The sequence below is a fragment of the Dromiciops gliroides genome, chromosome 1 (genome assembly GCF_019393635.1).
Source record: "Dromiciops gliroides isolate mDroGli1 chromosome 1, mDroGli1.pri, whole genome shotgun sequence".
Classification (NCBI taxonomy): Eukaryota; Metazoa; Chordata; class Mammalia; order Microbiotheria; family Microbiotheriidae; genus Dromiciops; species Dromiciops gliroides.
In genome coordinates, this window is record NC_057861.1 from 595,009,576 (window position 1) to 595,027,964 (window position 18,389).

General features: G+C 37.5%; 1 protein-coding gene across 22 annotated transcripts in view; it reads right to left on the reverse strand.

The window, feature by feature from the left end:
• Positions 1–18,389, reverse strand: part of RBFOX1 (RNA binding fox-1 homolog 1) — a 2,803,489-nt gene that overhangs the window by 1,415,707 nt on the left and 1,369,393 nt on the right. For 21 of the 22 annotated variants that reach the window (XM_043976864.1, XM_043976845.1, XM_043976850.1 and 18 more), the window contains one exon: positions 8,798–8,869. The exons of the other annotated variant lie outside the window; for it this stretch is intronic. In XM_043976864.1, the coding sequence (XP_043832799.1) occupies positions 8,798–8,869 (72 nt within the window). The remainder of the gene's footprint in view (positions 1–8,797; positions 8,870–18,389) is intronic. 22 annotated transcript variants of the gene reach the window in all.

Here is an 18,389-nt window from a genome sequence, read left to right on the forward strand (position 1 = left end):
GAGGCAGGGGTAATAAAGAGAAACATGGAACAAGAGAAGAATACGGTATATATTATAGAGATTGGTAGATACTGAATTGGAGATATAGATACTTGGAAGGGATATGCTGCCACCATAATCCTTATGAGAGAATCAATAAGAGTTATAAAAAATAAATATAAGGATTATTCATAAATAATTACAGAAAGAGATAAAAAAGGGAAAAGTACCTTTTTATACCCCCCCCAAAAAAATCTATGGCAGCTTTTTGTGTGTGGCAAAAAATTAGAAATTGAAGAGATGCCCATCAGTTGGGGAATAGTTGAACAAGTTGTGGTATATGATTGTAATAGAATATTAGTGTGCTATAAGAAATGATGAGCAGAATGAACTGATGTAGAATGAAGTGGGAAGAATTAGGAGAACATGGTACACAGTTATATCAATATTGTATGATGAACAACTGTGAATGACTTATCTTTTCTTAGCAATACAATGATCCAAAGCAATTTCAAAGGACTCAAGAAAAAAAAATGCTATCATCCTGCAGAGAAAGTTCTATGGAGTCTGAATGCAGACTGAAGCTTACTATTTTAATTCTTTCTTTCTTTCTTCCTTCCTTCCTTCCTTTCCTTCTTTCTTTTTTGGTTCAAGTTTTCTTTCACAAAATGACTAATATATGATTTACATGATTGCATATGTATAAACTAATTCAGACTGGTTACCATCTCAGAGAAGGGAGAGGACAATGTAGGGAGGGAAAGAGAATTTGGAACTCAAACATTTAAAAAAATGTTAAAATTATTTTATACATGTAATGGGGGAAAATAAAATGTTATTTAAAACAAATAATTACTGAGCACCCACAATATGTAACTCATTTTACTAGATGCCATTGGGAACATAAAGATGACTAAGACATGGATTATTTCCTGTCACTTGACAACATTAGCTTCAAAGCTATAACAATTTAAAAAGAGGTTTCTTCAGTCCCCTAAAATTGAACCTGCAATTTGCATGTACTTCCAAAAGGTGGCAGTAGAGGCTTGAACATGACATCTCCAGGACATAAATGTCTTAGGAAGGGACCGTAGTAATTATTTCGCCCAACTCCTTTATTTTACAGCTGAGGAAAGTGGGGTGCAGAATAGTTTAAGTGACTTTCCCAAGGTCACACAAGTGGACCATGGAAGAGTCCAAATTTTAATTCTGTTCATGAGTATCACTTGTGATCAGTGACTTGGTCCAACTGAAGCAGAATTACAGATTGTTAGAGTAGGGTGGGACTTTATGCTATTGATGAGGAAACTGAAGTGTGGATGGTGAAGAGTGGTGGTGAAGGTTACAAAGTTAGTAAGGGGTAGAGTCAAGACTTCAGTCCAGATCTTCCAGTTTCAAATTTGATGCTGTTTGCCTTTAAGACAGAATAGAGCATTCTATTTTTTACCTCCATGTAAAATTGTAGGTATCATCAGATTCCAACCATTCCTCCCAAAGAATAATTTTTAAATTATTAAGAGTTTACCTTAAACCAACATACACTTCTTAAATGAGAGAAATCTGACTGCTTAAATTAAGCTAGTCCTAAATTCAGTGCGTCATGCCAAAAAGAATTTGCAAGCACGCACCTATGATTCAATGAGAATTTTTTTGGGGGGGTGAGCAGGGGGACTGAGGGGTAGCTATGAGAGTTTGAGGTGATGGAAAGAGGAGGGACTCTTCCACACTTACAATCAGTTTATTTTATAACCAGTTTTATATTGGATACACCAACAGATAAGAGAAATAGTATACACAATAAAAAACAACAGGTAATTTCAAAAATCCTTTATATTTGGTTTGGAAAGCAACATATGTATTCTGAATTATCCTTGGCTTAAACCAGTTTTAAATATAATTTATCTTTCCTGAACCTACACACTTGTTTGGCCACAGGGGGTTGTGTCCTTTGAGAGAGAGGGAGGAGAGAGAGGTGGGGGATGAAATTTGACTTTGAGGTAATCTATTAAATATTCAATTGACAACTGATATTTGCCTGGGTTTTCACTACCTAAGGCTAATTAACTTATAAGAGGGGGTAGCTTTGTGCCAGTCCCTCCAAGTCAATGCATCTTCTTTGAAGCCAGAGGCAAACTACCCACCCACCCCTATCCCTTTCCAAAGGAAGGGTAACCACTGTATATCAGGCAACAAGAATCACCAAGACAGAGGGCTCTAAGCATCAAGATTCTACACCAGGGGTTAAAACATTTCATCCTAGAAAAGAGCAAGGTCACCCCCTTTGCTAGTTAGCTCTGACTATTGTGCCGAGACTCTGAGATCCCCTTCACTGAGCCAGCGCTGGGCCAACTGCGTAGTTATGATCACGTTATTGCACCATCTGCTCAGGGGTGGTGCAGGGAGCCGTGTGTCCTCCTGCCTGGACACCGAAGAGGACACCACTCACTAATCAATCTGCTCCAAATTGCCTCATATGATTAGTGTGTAATGATTCAGGTAGGTCATGGCCACGGACATCCCTGTTATTAATACATGAGCAGCTGTAAATGTACATTGATCCTGTGAAGGATACAGGTTTATGGACTTAGTAGAATAGGTCTCCCTCTGTGAAGCATAAATGGCTGTCACTTGGAAGGGAAGATGATTCCGGAGTTGGCAATGACCTTCAGGAAAGGGTGCAGGGAAGCATCCTGGGGCTCCCTTTTTGGAAAGGATGTTGGTCCAGGATGTTGGATGAAACAAGGTTTACCTGACTACAGGGAAAACACTTGGCTCTCTCCTTGTTTCCTGTACTGAAATTTATTATCTGTTTGCATTAGGAGCTCACAATTTAATTCAGTGATTATGAGACTAAATTAATCCACCTTCGTAAGAGCAACTTGGAATTAGTTGCTGAATATTGTTATTGCTCACCAGCAGTTCTTTATGTTGCTGAAATCACAAGTCTGAAATATAATATATGTATGCATATACACATGTATATATATATTTGTGTACATATATACATGTGTATGAGTATATTCATATATGTGTGTTTCATATATCAACATCCATCTATGAAAAGTCTATACCTATTAAATGTGATGATGCCCTCCCCAAATTCCTGAGGAAAATATAACTGTACCCAATTCACAGACACAGAAAAATTATTCAGGATATTAAGCAATTTTTTAACACATATCAGAGATTCCCTAGGAGAGGATATAACTTATCAACTCCCTAGATATAACAAAGTCACCCAGGATGGGTAAATCCTAAAGAAAAAAAACAACTTCTGCTTTAAAGCTCCCAGGTTACCTAAATTCTAAGGGCACTTTCCATATATTTAACAGATGGCCTAGAAATCTGCACTTGGAGAGTTTGTCTCTAGCTGAATAGCTGCTGCTCAGGGATAGAAAGGGCTGTGTATGTCTCCCGAGTCTCACCAAAGAAAGTTAAATATTCTTTTGTCTCATTACCAGTCTTTCCTACTAGGTTTGTTTGGCCCTTGTGGTTTTGCAGCAATCACAGAGATCCACAAATGCCTAAAAGGGACTTGGAACCCATGATATTTAGCAGGCCCATAAACAGCTCTATTCTCTTATCTGAGTGTAGTTGCTAAAAAAAAAACATTGCCTCATTATTTAACTATGAAATGACTTTCCTTTAATCATCCACTTAAGTAGCATTGGGTATTTGGTATCAAACCTGAAGAAAGTAAGCAATAAAAAAAAATCTGCAACCTATTTCTAGTAATTAGTAACTGATGATTTCCAGGTAAATCTAACATTTTTTCCCCTCTCCCATAATGCAAAATCTGTTTTGCCCCTAATGCAAACTATGACATCTCAGACAAGGACTTAACCTCTCAGTGTCAAAGCTTCACCTTCTTCCCTCAACAACTTTGACCCAAATAGCTTATTTAACTATGGATTGTTCTCACTATTTGATTTCCTTGTCTCCTGCTAAAATAATTTTCCAAAGGCCTTGTAGGCCTAAAAATGTCTCTCCTTTGCTGAAAAATCTTCAGGGATTCCCCATTACCTAAAGAAAAATAATATAAACTCCTTAGCCTGGTATTAGAGGGCTTACACAATCAGGTTCTTACCTCCCTTTCTAGTCTTGTTCTGTATTATTTATTTCTTCTTCATGGTCGAGGCTGTAGCCTAGAACCATTAGGAATTGTTATTCCTTAGATATAACACTGCACCTCCCACCTTTGGCCATGTGTACAAGCCATACCCCATACTTGAAATACACTCCATGCAACTAAGGGCTATGTCATCACTAGTTGCACGTCACGTAATCTGGGACAACTGTCACTCAGACATCTCAGATACAAGCTGGGATGCCCTCTACATCAGAGTGTTAGAAAAATCAATCTACTATAAAACATAGGATTGAAGTGGGGATTCCTGGAGGCATGGAAACCAGAGAAGAGAAGAGGATGGTGTCACTGGACAAAGAAAGTAAGGTATCAGATATATTGCAAAAGAACAGGGGGTACTTGGAAATTGACTGGATCTGAGAAATGAAGATGAAGAAAAAGTTAGTTCTGAACTTTTAAAGGTGTATAGAAAGAAGAGCAGAGTGGAATGGATGATGATGGTGGTGGTGGTGGTGATGATGATGATGATGCCACCAGCAATTGTGTGTATATGTATTGTGCAATTTAAATTCTAATGTGGGTTCTAATCTGTCCCCCCACCCCAGTTTTTGGGGGAAACTGACTAAAATCACTGACAAACGAGTTTAGAATTTTTTTTAAGGGTTTATTGAAAGATAGTAAAAGAAAGAGAAAGATTGAGAAGAGATTTCTTATAACCTGGTAATCCTAGCCTTCCTAATCTCCCACTTCTGAAGTTTCCTGCCTCCATGCCAATGTCTCGCAGCCAAAGAAGAAGCCCAGTCCCACCAGCATCTGCTTCCTCCTTCGTGTCCTCCTCCCAAAAATGGGAGGCTCCTCAAGTTGATTGGCTGGTAGCCTTGATAGACAGTACCTACAAGCAAACATCACTTCCTGATGCCAAGGACATTGACCGCATGGCTTGCCCACAGAGGCCTTCTCCTCATGGCGGAGCTTTTCTACAGTAAGTGTCCAGCAGGTGGCAAAATTCCAATCGTTACAGTATAGATGTATACACACATATACATATATGAGTTAATACTTGCAAAATACTTTACATGTGTTATCTTGTTTGATCCTTACAAATCTGGAAAGTAGGTATTATTCTTATCCAAATTTTAAAGAAGAGAAAAATTGAGTCTGAGAGAGGCTTTCTCCGGGGGCGTACAGCTAATAAGTATCCAAAGAAACTTTAAACTCGAGTTTTTCTGAAGTTTTTCAAAGCCAACATACACTATACCATCTAGTTGCCTTTCCAAATAGGGAAGTTAGTGGGGAAAGATAATTAATGTTGGACATTTTTCAATTTGAAGTGATGGTAAGGGGCAACTAGGTGGCACAGTGGATAGAGCACCGGCCCTGGATTCAGGAGGAGCTGAGTTCAAATTCGGCCTCAGACACTTGACACTTACTAGCTGTGTGACCCTGGGCAAGTCACTTAACCCCAATTGCCTCACTTAAAAAAAAAAGTGATGGTAAGATATGTAAGTAAGGGTCCCCTGCAGGATGATAGAGATAGAAAAGTAGAGTTTAGGTGAGAAGTCTGGGTTAATCAATATCAAGGTGATCCTTGAGTGAATGAGAAAGAGAGAAATGTATGGCAAGAAAACCTTGGATGAATACCCACAGTTGGGACAGTGGATTTTAAGGATAGCATAAGGAGACTCTGCTTTAGACAGGTAATGTAGCACAAGGAATAGAACACTGGATTTAAGTGGGAGGAAGACTTGTGTTCAAATCTCTTCTCTGACGTTTAACTTTTTTTGATTCCCAGCATTTTAAAATTTATATATGTATATGTATATGTATATGTATGTGTATGTGTATGTGTATGTGTATTTTATTTTGCATGGATCCATTGTCTGGGCCTATGGACTTCATGATTTTTGTCTATTTCAAGCCAAGAACTATGTAAATATTATATACTACTGAAGGAAATTGAAAGATGCCTAAGGGTAGGGGATATGGAATGGAAATGATTCAATCCTCCCTGAAGGAGACATCAAGCCTTCATCTCAGACCAAGCTACTGCCTCTGTTTTGGTTTGAAAACTTCAATGCATTCATCTCCCAGAATGCAACAGTTTCCAAATGGGATTTTATTGCTTTTATAAGATTTCATTTTAAATAAGGGAAAAGGACAAACTACTTCATAATCAGTGGTGTTCTACATGAGTATATCATGTCATGGGTGAAGAGGGCACAACGCCCGGCCATATGGGCTACTTAGGAGCCAGCTCCTCTGCCTGCCTGGTTACCAAGCGACACCCTGGACTTCAATCTTTGTTCTGGGGGAAGAAATGACCCCTTGGCCCTGGAAGTTGATTGATATTCATTGTTCCAGTTAGGTTATGATCACAAGGGAAAATAATGACACCAATTATGCACACAGAGATTTGGCGGCAGCCCGAACCCTTCCAAATTAGAGTTTTTCTTTTCTTTCTTTCTTAAAAAAAAACTACCAGAAATCCATGCGCTTGTCTGTGGGAGCAAATTAATATTTTCTTCCTTAGACTGCAGTTGTAGATACGGAAATATCATATCCATAGACAAATTAACATGAGCTCTCTTACAATGTTTCACTAATTATCTCAGGGACCAAGGACTCCCCTAGGTTAGAAACTTCAGACTCAATCCAAGATTGCAAGTAGAATTTCCTTAGTAGGAGCAGTAATTTGTATCACATTAGGAAGGGTGGCAGAACAAAAATAAATAAATAAATACAACAACATACAAACAGAAAAAGCAGCCTGATGCCCTCTTCTCTCCTGCTCTTCCCTTTCTTTATCATCATGCAACAGCTTTAGGAGAGAGATCCTGGTCGGTACAGAGAATGCTAAAAGTATCCACATGTTCAATACCACCAAGCTTATCCAAGCAGGTCTCATGATAAACAGCCCCCTCCCTTCCACCCACAGAGTTGAGCTGCTTTCAGGGAATGCTGGAACGTGAACTTCAAAGGCTTTAAGGATTGATGTGGCACATAGGGAATTAGACATGAAATTCCCTTTATTAAGAGGAACAAAAGCGGTGTCCCTAATCTCCTGTGTGATACAAGCTTTGGATGATCAGGGTTGCACTCAGTCATACTGATGTATCTAACAGCAAATACACAATCTTTTCTTTTTCTTCTTCGCTCAATTCACATATGCAAATTCTATAGCAATAATAAGAGGCAAGCCCCACCACTGAGGGGCAAAATGAATTCTTTTTGATCAGAATTGATTGCGTTATAAATTCCCACAGCCTTCACTTTTAGATGGGCACTGTTATGACATGGAATGATATTTAAGATATCAGATTAGACTCCAGTTTCAAAAGTGAGCTATAGTTCCAAAACAAAAACTAAAATGAATCTTAAAACATCCTGGACTAATACTTCTAAAACATTCATCTGTAGGGTTAAATCATTTCTAAAACAATAGCAGAGGGCCTTGGGAAAGCTGGGGGAGAGAAGAGAGTGTCTCTTTTATCCCTTTCTTATAGCTGGCTTCTTAAGTGGGTCCAATCCCCAGTGTTCAAGGCCAATCTGTGATTCTGCAGCCTCAGATATATTTATTAGACACAAAGCAATCAAGAGACAGCATGATATGTTTGATAGCATTCTAGGCATCAGTTCAGGAAGAACTGTGTTCCAATCCTCCCTCTCTGATTCTTATTTGCTCTGTGACCCTGGGCAAATGATTGAATCTCAGTTTCCTCATTTACTAAATAAAAACAATTATACCTCTGATAGCTAACTAACAGGTAAGCTTTGTAAGACTTAAAGGACATAATGTATATAAAAACATCATATAAAGGTCAACCACTATTACACTTGAGTGTGCAGGGAGGTCCTATACAGAAAAAATAACCCTGGGATATCAGCAGCTAATGGGTGGAGGAATTTGAAAAGACAAAAACTTGCTTTCTTCTCTGAAAAAAAGAAAAAGAAAAGAAAAGCACCTGCGTGGGTGGCAATGAGAAAGGTAGAAAGTGCTTAGAAGCTAAACACACAAAAAATGAGATGTCGGAAATATGCTCTCTGCATCTTAAGTGATGGAACTCTTTTTTGCAGTAATCTCTATGCAGGAGTCACATCTACAAGCTTAAAAAGAACAAAATGAATTGCTTCTTCATGGCTCTGTGGAAAAAAAAATGTGGTCTTGCAAACTAATCTGCATCCAATGGCATTTCTTTATACTTTGTGGGGTCATCTGAACAGGAAGGCAATATCCCCCCAGGGTGACATAATCTAAGAGTAGGGAATGAAAATAACAGAGAAAATGTACTTTATTTTAACCTATGGCCAGTAATGAAAAGGCTAATTCATTAAAGAAACCAGGCTTACATAGTACAAACCTCTTATTAGGAATCATTTTAGCAAGTATACCTCCTACTGTCTATAACTGCAACCAAGACTAGGGTACCAAACCAAAAACGACATGTGAAGTGCAGCTTTCCCAGGAACCTCATGGCTAAAGAAAATAACTTTTCAAAAAGGTGAACATCAAGATAGAAATATGTGTATATAAATACATATACAGGATGTCCCAAAAGTATTGATGCAGTTTTCAGGCATTGAAGTTTTACATCTAAATATATGCATACATATAAGCAATGCATATGTATATGTATACATGTGTATATATACACATATATCTGTATATATACATATATGTGTATATATGTGTGTGTGGTTTCACACATACACATTTTTTTAAGGTGCACTTACTGAATGCTGACTCCGGTCGAGAAAACTGTAAGTACTGTAAGTATCACTAGCATGAGTTTTCTGTGCGGTTTCCTAGAGACAAAAAGACATATTTTGAATTAACAAATGTTTAAAACACTATTTAAAAACATAGTCAACTTCTAAAGATCCAGAGTCTGAATCCTGTTTTCTGTCATCTGGAGATAAGGAAGACTTTCTGAAACCAACAGTAGTTTTGCCATAAATCCTAATGGTACTGTCGTACTGTCCAATGGACACAGCACATCTAGAGTGTCATGTTCAAGCTTTAGCAGGAAATATTAAACAGAGATAGTGACAAAATGGAATGCAATCAGAAGTGAGTAACTCTAATCGAGGAGGGGCTTGGCATCTGTCATATGAGGCATAAATGTTGAAAGAGCTTGGGATGTTTAACACAAAAAAGACGCAATCGCTATCTTCAAATATTTGAACATCTAATCATAAACAAGAAAAGACTAGACTTATTCTGGGGTACCTAAAAGAGCCCAACTAGGACCAAATGAGTAATAGCCGTAGGGAGGATTTTCTAGCAGAGAGGGAAGTTGGTCTACATGGTTCCTAATTCTCCCAATTGTATGAGCATAGAATTTTATAATCTCTAAATCACAAAATTTGAGAATTGGAAGGGACCTCAGGGGTCATCCAATCCATTATCTGAAGAGAAATTCCTCACTTTGAAATCAATTTGAAGACTACTAATGTTGACTCACAGTACTTTTTGAAGCAAACCAATCCACTTTTGGATAGTTCTCATTAACAGAAAAAACAACAACAACAACAACAACATGTTCCTGCCATAAAGTCAAAATCTGCTTTCCTATAAATTTCACCTGCTGCTTCTAGTTCTACTAAAAAAATCATATCTAATTTCTTCTACATTATAGCCCTTCAAATATTTGAAATCAGTTATCATAGCCCCCTCCTCTTCTTTGAGTTAAATAATCTTTGTTTATTCAAGTCTTTTTAATATATTATGCTTTTGAATACTTTGAGCATTCTTATTAACAAGCCCTTGGATGCCCTCCAGTTTGTCAATGTCCTTCTAAAGGCCTGAACCCCCATTAGTCAATCTCCCATTACACTATAATTTACCATTTAGAACTGCACATAGTATTATTCCAGGTATGGTCTGACCAGGGAAAAGCACAGCAGGACTATCAACTTCCCTCTTTCCTGACATTCTGCCTTTATAAATTCAGCCTAAGATGTCATCAGCTTTTCAGATACCATGTCATATAAATTACTCCTATTAAGTTTCTAATTAACTCAAAAAATTCAGTGAATTTTGCCCATGAGCTGTTGGATAGTGTATTCTCACCATCCTTTACTTGGATATATAATATAATCAGGAATTTTAAAGTTATTTAATTTTCCAACAAATACTTGACACTCAAATAGATTTGTGATCTCATTCCATTTGTACATTCTGCCTGATGTCACAGATCACAACCTATCCAAGCTGTCCATCTTGTGTGACTTGTCTATTCCTTCCCTTCATGCCCAGGGGTCCTTCCCATATGTTAGAGACCTTCCTCACTTTCTCCTGACATCATAAGGCTACAATGGAGCATTCTGAATTGTCCACCTGCCCTTGCGCAGCCATCTGACCAGCCAAACTTTTCTTCTAATCAGACATTTTCCTTATGCACAGTTTATTCTTCTTCATAGTTCCTCATTGGATGAATGTTGTAGCCTACTCACATCCACCTGTGTTTTCCTATGCTCCTGTTTGTACATTCATTTTTCAATTTTTATAGATTATAGTGCTCAGCTATACCACCACACCATGACAGATGTTATTAAAAAAGGGGGGCTTTGTTTTCAGAGTCATTGAAGGAGCAAGAAGTACAATAGCAATAAAGAAATAATATAAAAAAATAAATTATGTATACTTGTTGGCTTTTCATTTTAGATCAAATTGAAGAGCAACTACACTGGTGAGTCAAAGCTTTTGGGCCCAAGGACTAAAGGAGCCTGTTACCTCTTGCAGGGAACATTCCTAGAAACTTACTGTAATTTTACTACAACAGGGGTTCCCAACCAATAAACTAGAATCATGAAACAATACCGTGGTAGGAACTTTAAGTACCTATATTTTCTCTTTTAATGGTTTATTGGTAACAAAATTGGGGAAGGGTACCCCTCCTCACACACATGGGATTTAAGGAATTTGGGGGAATGAAAAAATCAACTAATGAGCATTTATGAAGAAGTTATTATGGGCCAAGCACTGAGCTTGGCAGGAAAAAAAAAGTCCTCATTCTTAAGGAACTTTCATTCTAATTCTAACAGGCATAATATAGATATAGATATAGATATAGATATAGATAGAGATAGAGATAGAGATAGAGATAGAGATAGAGATAGAGATAGAGATAGAGATAGAGATAGAGATAGAGATAGAGATAGAGATAGAGATATGGATATGGATATAGATATGGATATGGATATGGATATGGATATGGATATGGATGTGGATGTGGATGTGGATGTGGATGTGGATGTGGATATGGATGTGGATGTGGAAATGAATGTGGCTGTGGAGATGAAGATGGAGATAGAGATGGAGATGAAGACAGAGATGGAGATAGAGAAACATAGCTATAGATATATGTATGTGTATGTCTGTGTGTGTACACATACACATGTATACATATAGATAGATACATAGAGTCAAAGATACACAGATGATATAGATATACATATATAAGTATACAAAGGGTTAATTTAAAAAAAACACAAAATAGAGTAGGAAGGTAGAATGGTTTGAAGTTGAGAGAGATAGAGAGTGGATCAGGGAAATGAGTCCTGAGGAAAATGGGGCAACTAGGTGGGAAGGCATTCCCAGCATGGGAAACTACTAATACAAAGGCATGGAGGCAGAAGATGAAATACCAGATGTGAAGGACAGAAAGGTCAGATTCTCTTGATTGGATTGTAAGATGGAGAATTATATAATGATACTAGAAAGGTAGGTCAGGTATAAATTATGAAAGGTCTTAAAAGCCAAAGTGTTGTTTCTACTTTATTCTCAAAGCAATAGGGAGCCACCAAAGTTTACTGAGTAGGAGAGTATCACAGTCAGATCTAGACTCGAAGAAAATCTCTCTGGCATCTATTGTCCTCCAGAATCTCTCATTAGAGACTCAAGCCAGTTAAAGGATCATACTGAGGATAATTAATGAAGGCATTGAGATTGCTTAAACATTTGAAAATGGCATTTTCAAACATCATCTCATCTGATCCTTATAATATTCCTATTAGGTAAGCCATAAGGCATTATCCTTATGTTCAGAACAGGGTACAAAATCTCAGAAAGATTCACTGATTTGCTACTGGTTCCATAGCTGGAAGGTACTAGAAATGGGATCTGAAAACAGGACGTTCAGCCTCTTTCCACCATATAACACATACTTGAATACTGAACTACTGGAATACATACATACATGTACACATACAAATGTAAATATATACAAATATAGATGATGGATGGATGGATCTTTTAATGCACTGTATTCCATCTATCTTGATTAATGAGACTTCTAGCAAATTAAGGGTGAATTAAAAGGTGCTGGGGAAGAAAAGAGATCCTTAGATATGCCTCTGCATAGACAACAGCCAGATTTGGAGATATGTGGAATGACATCCTCTCAGCTGTTGTCATTTAGGTTGATGGGCAGTTGGTAGGAGCCAAGCTGGTACTGAATTATTCATCACCTTAAGCTCAGGGACATTCCATTCTGAACCAAATGGATTTCCTGTGTGTATCTGTCATTTCTGTATGCAACCTATTGTGAATAGTCTGGCCTTCTCTTTATAGATGTGATGATGTCAAACCTTCCTCCATTCTCTGAAAACAGCATATTAGACACTTTCAGCATCAAGAAAAAGACTGCACATGGGGATGCTTATCTACAATGCATTTCCCACCCCCACCCCCCATTATTCTAATTTATATGCTGCTTGTGTCTAGCCCATTTTTAGTACTCCTAGTACCACTGGTTTGTGATTATATTACACAACATGACCTCTTTCTTTCCATGCTTTATTTTAATCAGGCAATCCTGCTCCATTGAGAAATTGAGCCTTTTCTGCATAAACCCCCCTCCCCCAAAAGGAAGGAGTTCATTATAATGGATGCCAATAGTGGGCAGTATAAAAGCTATAAATCTATGGACCATTTTAGAAATTCTCAGTTGAGCCTTTAGGTTACTGAATACTGTGCATAAGATAGTCACTTAGGGGAGAAGGAAGAGCATGAAGATTTCAGAGAATCTGAATCTGAATACCTTGACTAAATGCCTATCTTTTTTTTTCTTTTTCAGCTGAGCTGAATCAGCAGGAGGCATAAGAAAGAGACATGAACTTGGAGTTCATATTTTTGCTACTTACTCTTTATGTGACCTTGGGCAAGTCACTTGAATTCTAGAGCCCATATTTTCTCATCTTTCAGCTGCATGGGTTGGAGTAAATGACCTTTAAAGTTCTTTCTGATTCAAGATATGTGACTGTATTGGATAGATAAACATAAAGATCATTATATCAGTGCATAGTATGGGGAGAAAATGTGCTGGTCTTGGATTTGGAAAATCTAGGTTGAGTTTAGGTTTGAGAGATTATATTGTTGTGAGTGTTTATTCATTTTTCAGTCATGTCCAACTCTTCTTGACCCTTTCTGGGATTTTCTTGGCAAGATCACTAGAGTAGTTGGCCATTTCCTTCTCCAGCTCATGTTACAGATGAGAACATTGAGGCAAACAGGGTTAAGTGACTTACTCAGGGTCACACAACTGTTAAGTGTCTGAGGCCAGATTTGAACTCAGGAAGAAGAGTTTTCCTAACTATAAGTCCACCACTTCATCTAGTGTACCACCTAGTTTCTCTATAGGATTAGAGGAGCATGTAATTAGGAGCTGAAAAGGACCTCACAGCTCATCTGACCCAACCCTGTCACTTTATAATGAAAAAAGCTCAGGTCATGTGACTTGCCCTGGAAAAATAAAAGTAAAAAGCATTATGTGAAAAAAAACAGGATTCAAATACAATTCTGTTTCCAAATATGGTGCTCTTTTCATTGCACAAGGTTTACCACTTACTAACTATATAACCTTGGGCAAATCCCTTAAACTTCTTGCATTTCAGTTTTCTTATCTATAAAGTGGGGGTTAATAATATCTATGCTGCTGTCTTCAAAGAATTGCAACCCGATAAATTTTTAAAGTTCTAGAAATATGAGTTATTAACACCATTACTGATAATAAATAATAAATAATTTCTTGTATCAATGCACCAATTGAAAGGCTTAAACTTGAGTAACACACGATGAGGAAATACTAAGCTGCTTCCTAGAGGCCTGGGAAAATGATCAATATTTTAAAGCTTTTAGAAAGACTTTCTAGTTTGAGATCACTAGTGAGAAGTCACTGGAAGAAACTAGTACCCTTAGGCCCTTGGGGAACTGAGCTCAGAAACATTCCTACTAAATTTACATCAGAGTTGAAAAGTTCTAGTAGAGGAGAAAAGCTTACAGTGAATGAGAATAAAGGGATTAATGACACAGATGAATGTGTTATTCCTGAATTAACTGCCATGCCCTCTGCTCCTGACCTAGACAGATGCATAAGGCACTGTCTTAAGAATTATTTCTGAGTCAAGCTAGCTAAGTGAGGAGATAGAGAGCTTCTAGCAGTTCTCAGTGAGTTCATGTCATCAAAACAGTCATCAGGAAAACAGTAAGTGCTTAACATAAATGCTTCTTGATTTAACTTGATATCCCATGATATTGAAAGAACTTTCAGGTGTGATTTGATCAGTTGTTGATTGTTTAAAAAAAGCAGAAAAATGGAAGGGTGGTGCTAATGTAAAGGAAAGAAGGTGTATTCTTTAGATTATAAGCAAGTAAGCTTAACTTCAATGTCAAATTTCAAGCATATTTTATTAATGTGATGGTAAGTATGGATGTAGAAATGAAAGAGGTAGTCAATAAAAAGAGGCATGTCTTTATTAAGAATATGTCATGGCAGATGACCCTTCCTTCCTTTTTCAATAGGTTGGCCTGAATAGAACGTCAAAGGAATACTATGTACATAGAAGATACCTGAACTACAGGAAGGCATTTGTCAAAGTATGTCATGGTGTCTTTGTGGACCAGAGGGAAAGAAGTAGATGGATAATAATAGTTAGGTGAACTTTGAACCAATTCAATGACCAGACCTGGAGAGCAGTGATTAATGGACCAATGTCAACCTGGAAGGTGAATTTTAAAGATGTGCCCAGGGATCTGTCCTTGGTCTTATTCTTTTTGTAAAACTATATATATGTATGCACATACACATTTACTATAAACCTATACACACACACACATATATACATACATATAAGACTTTATATTTCTACATACATACATACATACAAACACACACACATATATATGTGTGTGTGTCTGTATTATATATATATATATATATATATATATATATATATTGTTTACAAAAAGAACAAGAAGAAGACAGATCCCTGGGGTACTTCAAGATAGATAGATATAGATATAGATATAAATATAGCACACGTGTAAACATACATGCACATGTGTACACATACATTTGCATTGTTGTGTATAGCACCTAGGTATTGCAGTGGATAGAGCCTTAGAATCAGGAAGATACATCTTCATGAGTTCATATTGAGCCTCAGACACTTACTAGCTGTGTGACTATGGGCAAGTCACTTAACCCTGTTTGCCTCAGTTTCCTCATCTATAAAATGAGCTAGAGAAGAAAATGGCAAACCACTCTAGTGCCTTTGCCAAGAAAATCCCAAAAAGGGTCAAGAAGAGTTGGAAATGACTGAAAAATGACTAAACACCAACAACAATATAATCTTATAAGCCTAAACTTGAACCTAGATTTTCCAAATTCAAGCTCAGCATACTTCCCCCCCCATATTATGCACAGGTATAATTATCTTTATGTTTTTCTATGCAAAAGGGTCACAGATCTTCATCTGTAAAATGAACTGGCAAAGAAAATGACAAACCACTTCAGTACCTTTGCCAAGAAAACTCCAAATGGGATCATAAAGAGTAAGACATGACTGAAAAATGGTGGAGATACACACACACACACACACACACACACACACACAGACACACATATACATACATACATATGCAATGACTTGAAGGAAGGTAGACTAACATGGTTATCAAATTTGGAGGTGACAAAGATGAAAGGATTAGCTAACCCTTTGGATCCTGATTCAGTCATCCAACATGATCTGACAGGTTAAAATGATGGCATCTAATTTACCAGGAATAATGGTATACATAATGAGTTTAAAGAATCAAGAAGACAAGTTATAGGAGGGAGAAGACATGCTAGACAAGAATTTGAGTGAAAAAAACCAAGGGTTTGGTATACTATGGATTCAATATGAATCAACAGTATGTCATGGTGACAGGCAATATAAAGTAAGCTGCATTAATGGAGGCAGAGTATCTAAAATTATGGTGGTGTTAGTCCTGCCATACTCTGCCTTGGGTCAGATCATATCTGGAATATTGTGTTCAGTTTGGGTACTTCATTTTAGGAAAGACTGAAGTTGGTTTGAAGGAAGCCAACAAGGACAGTGAGGGAAGCTTGAAACCAAGACATGTAAGTATTGGTTGAAGTAAGATGTTATGGATAATTTGGAGACTTGTAAGACTGTGGAGGAGAGAGAGGAGGCAGAACAGCAGGTTTCAAGTATCTGAAGTCCATGTTGGTGAAAAAGCCACAGACCCCCTTTTTGTTATGAACTCCTCTGGCAGTTTAATTAAACTAAGGGACATTTCTCAGAATGATATTTTAAATAACTGATGGCCAAATTTCAGTTATAAGGCAGTAGAAAATAAAGATGTCATTGTTTTTCCAACAAAGTTCTGAAATCTATTCAAAGACATTCCTCTCGCATTACCCAGAGACCTCAGTTAAAGATCCCAACTACGGAAAAGGTTTTAAACTTGTTTTATTTTGCCCAGAAGTAAGAGCTAGGTAGAACTGGTAGAAGTTTTTGTTGTTGAGTCATTTCAGTCAAGTTCAACTCTTTGTGATCCTATTTGGGGGTTTTCTTGCAAAGGTTTGCATTTCCCTTCTCCAGCTCATTTTACAAATGAGGAACTGAGGAAAACACTGTTAAATGACTTGCCCAGGGTCACACAGCTAATAAGTATCTAAGGCTACATTTGAACTGATGTCAGTTCAAATTTTTTATAATCAGTCTTCCTGATTCTAAGCCACGTACTATATCCACTAAACTACCTAGGTCCTGGGGTAGAAGGGGGAGGAGGAGACAAAAACCAAAACCTTCTTACCAATTAGAGCTATACAAAAGAATGGAATAGGCTGTTTCTGACAAAAACAACTTGTCCATTCTTCAGAAATTTTGCAGAAGGGATACTTTTTTCAATCTTTTAGACTAGAACACCTCTTAATTCCCTTTCCAAAGCTGAGACTGTAGGATGTGATGACAACTTCCTTCAACCAAGTAACCAATTTGTGATGAAGTACCATGATCTCCAAAGACTATCAGTTCCAGGAGGGGTGGGCCATCACCTATTCTCAGTCTTCCCACTACTCTTCAGAATATTGTACCACAAGAATATTGTGCCAGTAAAATATACAGATAAGTACCTGAAGTCTCAAGAATATTATCAATCCCTCCTTCCTATTCTTTCTCGCAGTCCTATGTAAGTAGACTTATTCTGCTTCTTCTCCTCAATGGTAATTTTCCAAAGAAAGGGTTTGGGAGCAGACCAATCTGCTGTGTAAATATGTTTGGAACCAGGACTCCAAGCTGCCTAACCTTGTAAATTGTTATGACAATGCAGTTGAGTGGAATGGTTTGTGCTAATAAATAATCTTTATTTAGTTCCAGGTGTGCACGTTGTATTCTGGGCTTCAAAAAAAAGATATTTAGGGCAATGATGTTGACATGCACTGAGCTCTGTTTGGTCAGAAGGAAATGATGTTGTTAATGGGAGTTGTTCACATCAGTGATAAAATAAAACCTTCCAAGGAAAAAGCAGATGACTCAATTTCTGCATGGTATAATTTATCTGATGCAACACCACTGAGCCAGGCAATTCTGAGCAGCTAGCTATACCAAGTCAAGCAGGACCTCCAGTCCCATCACAGGAATTAACTTTCAAACATAATTGGTTATGATCCATTGTTCTCGTAGTGAAATGTTCATAGTACCCTAAAATGGCAATTTATAATCATAACCCGAAGAATAAGGCACAATGTCTCCATGCAAAAAGCTTGCTTATTTTATATTAACACATTGGAGGAAATGCTGTGCATCAAGCCTGACCTTGTTAGCATCTTAAGAGTCTAGTTTTGTATTGCTCAAAACAGCATCTCTGGTCCCTATTTGAGATTCAGTTTCCTGAGTGAAAGAGGTAGCTTGCTGCTTCTGTATGGAGAATCCACTTTTCTTTTGTTCATCTGTGTACAAGCATTGAGAATTACAAACAAACAAACAAACAAATTCAACGACCTTAGAGCAGCTTATAGCAACTACTTTGGTCAAG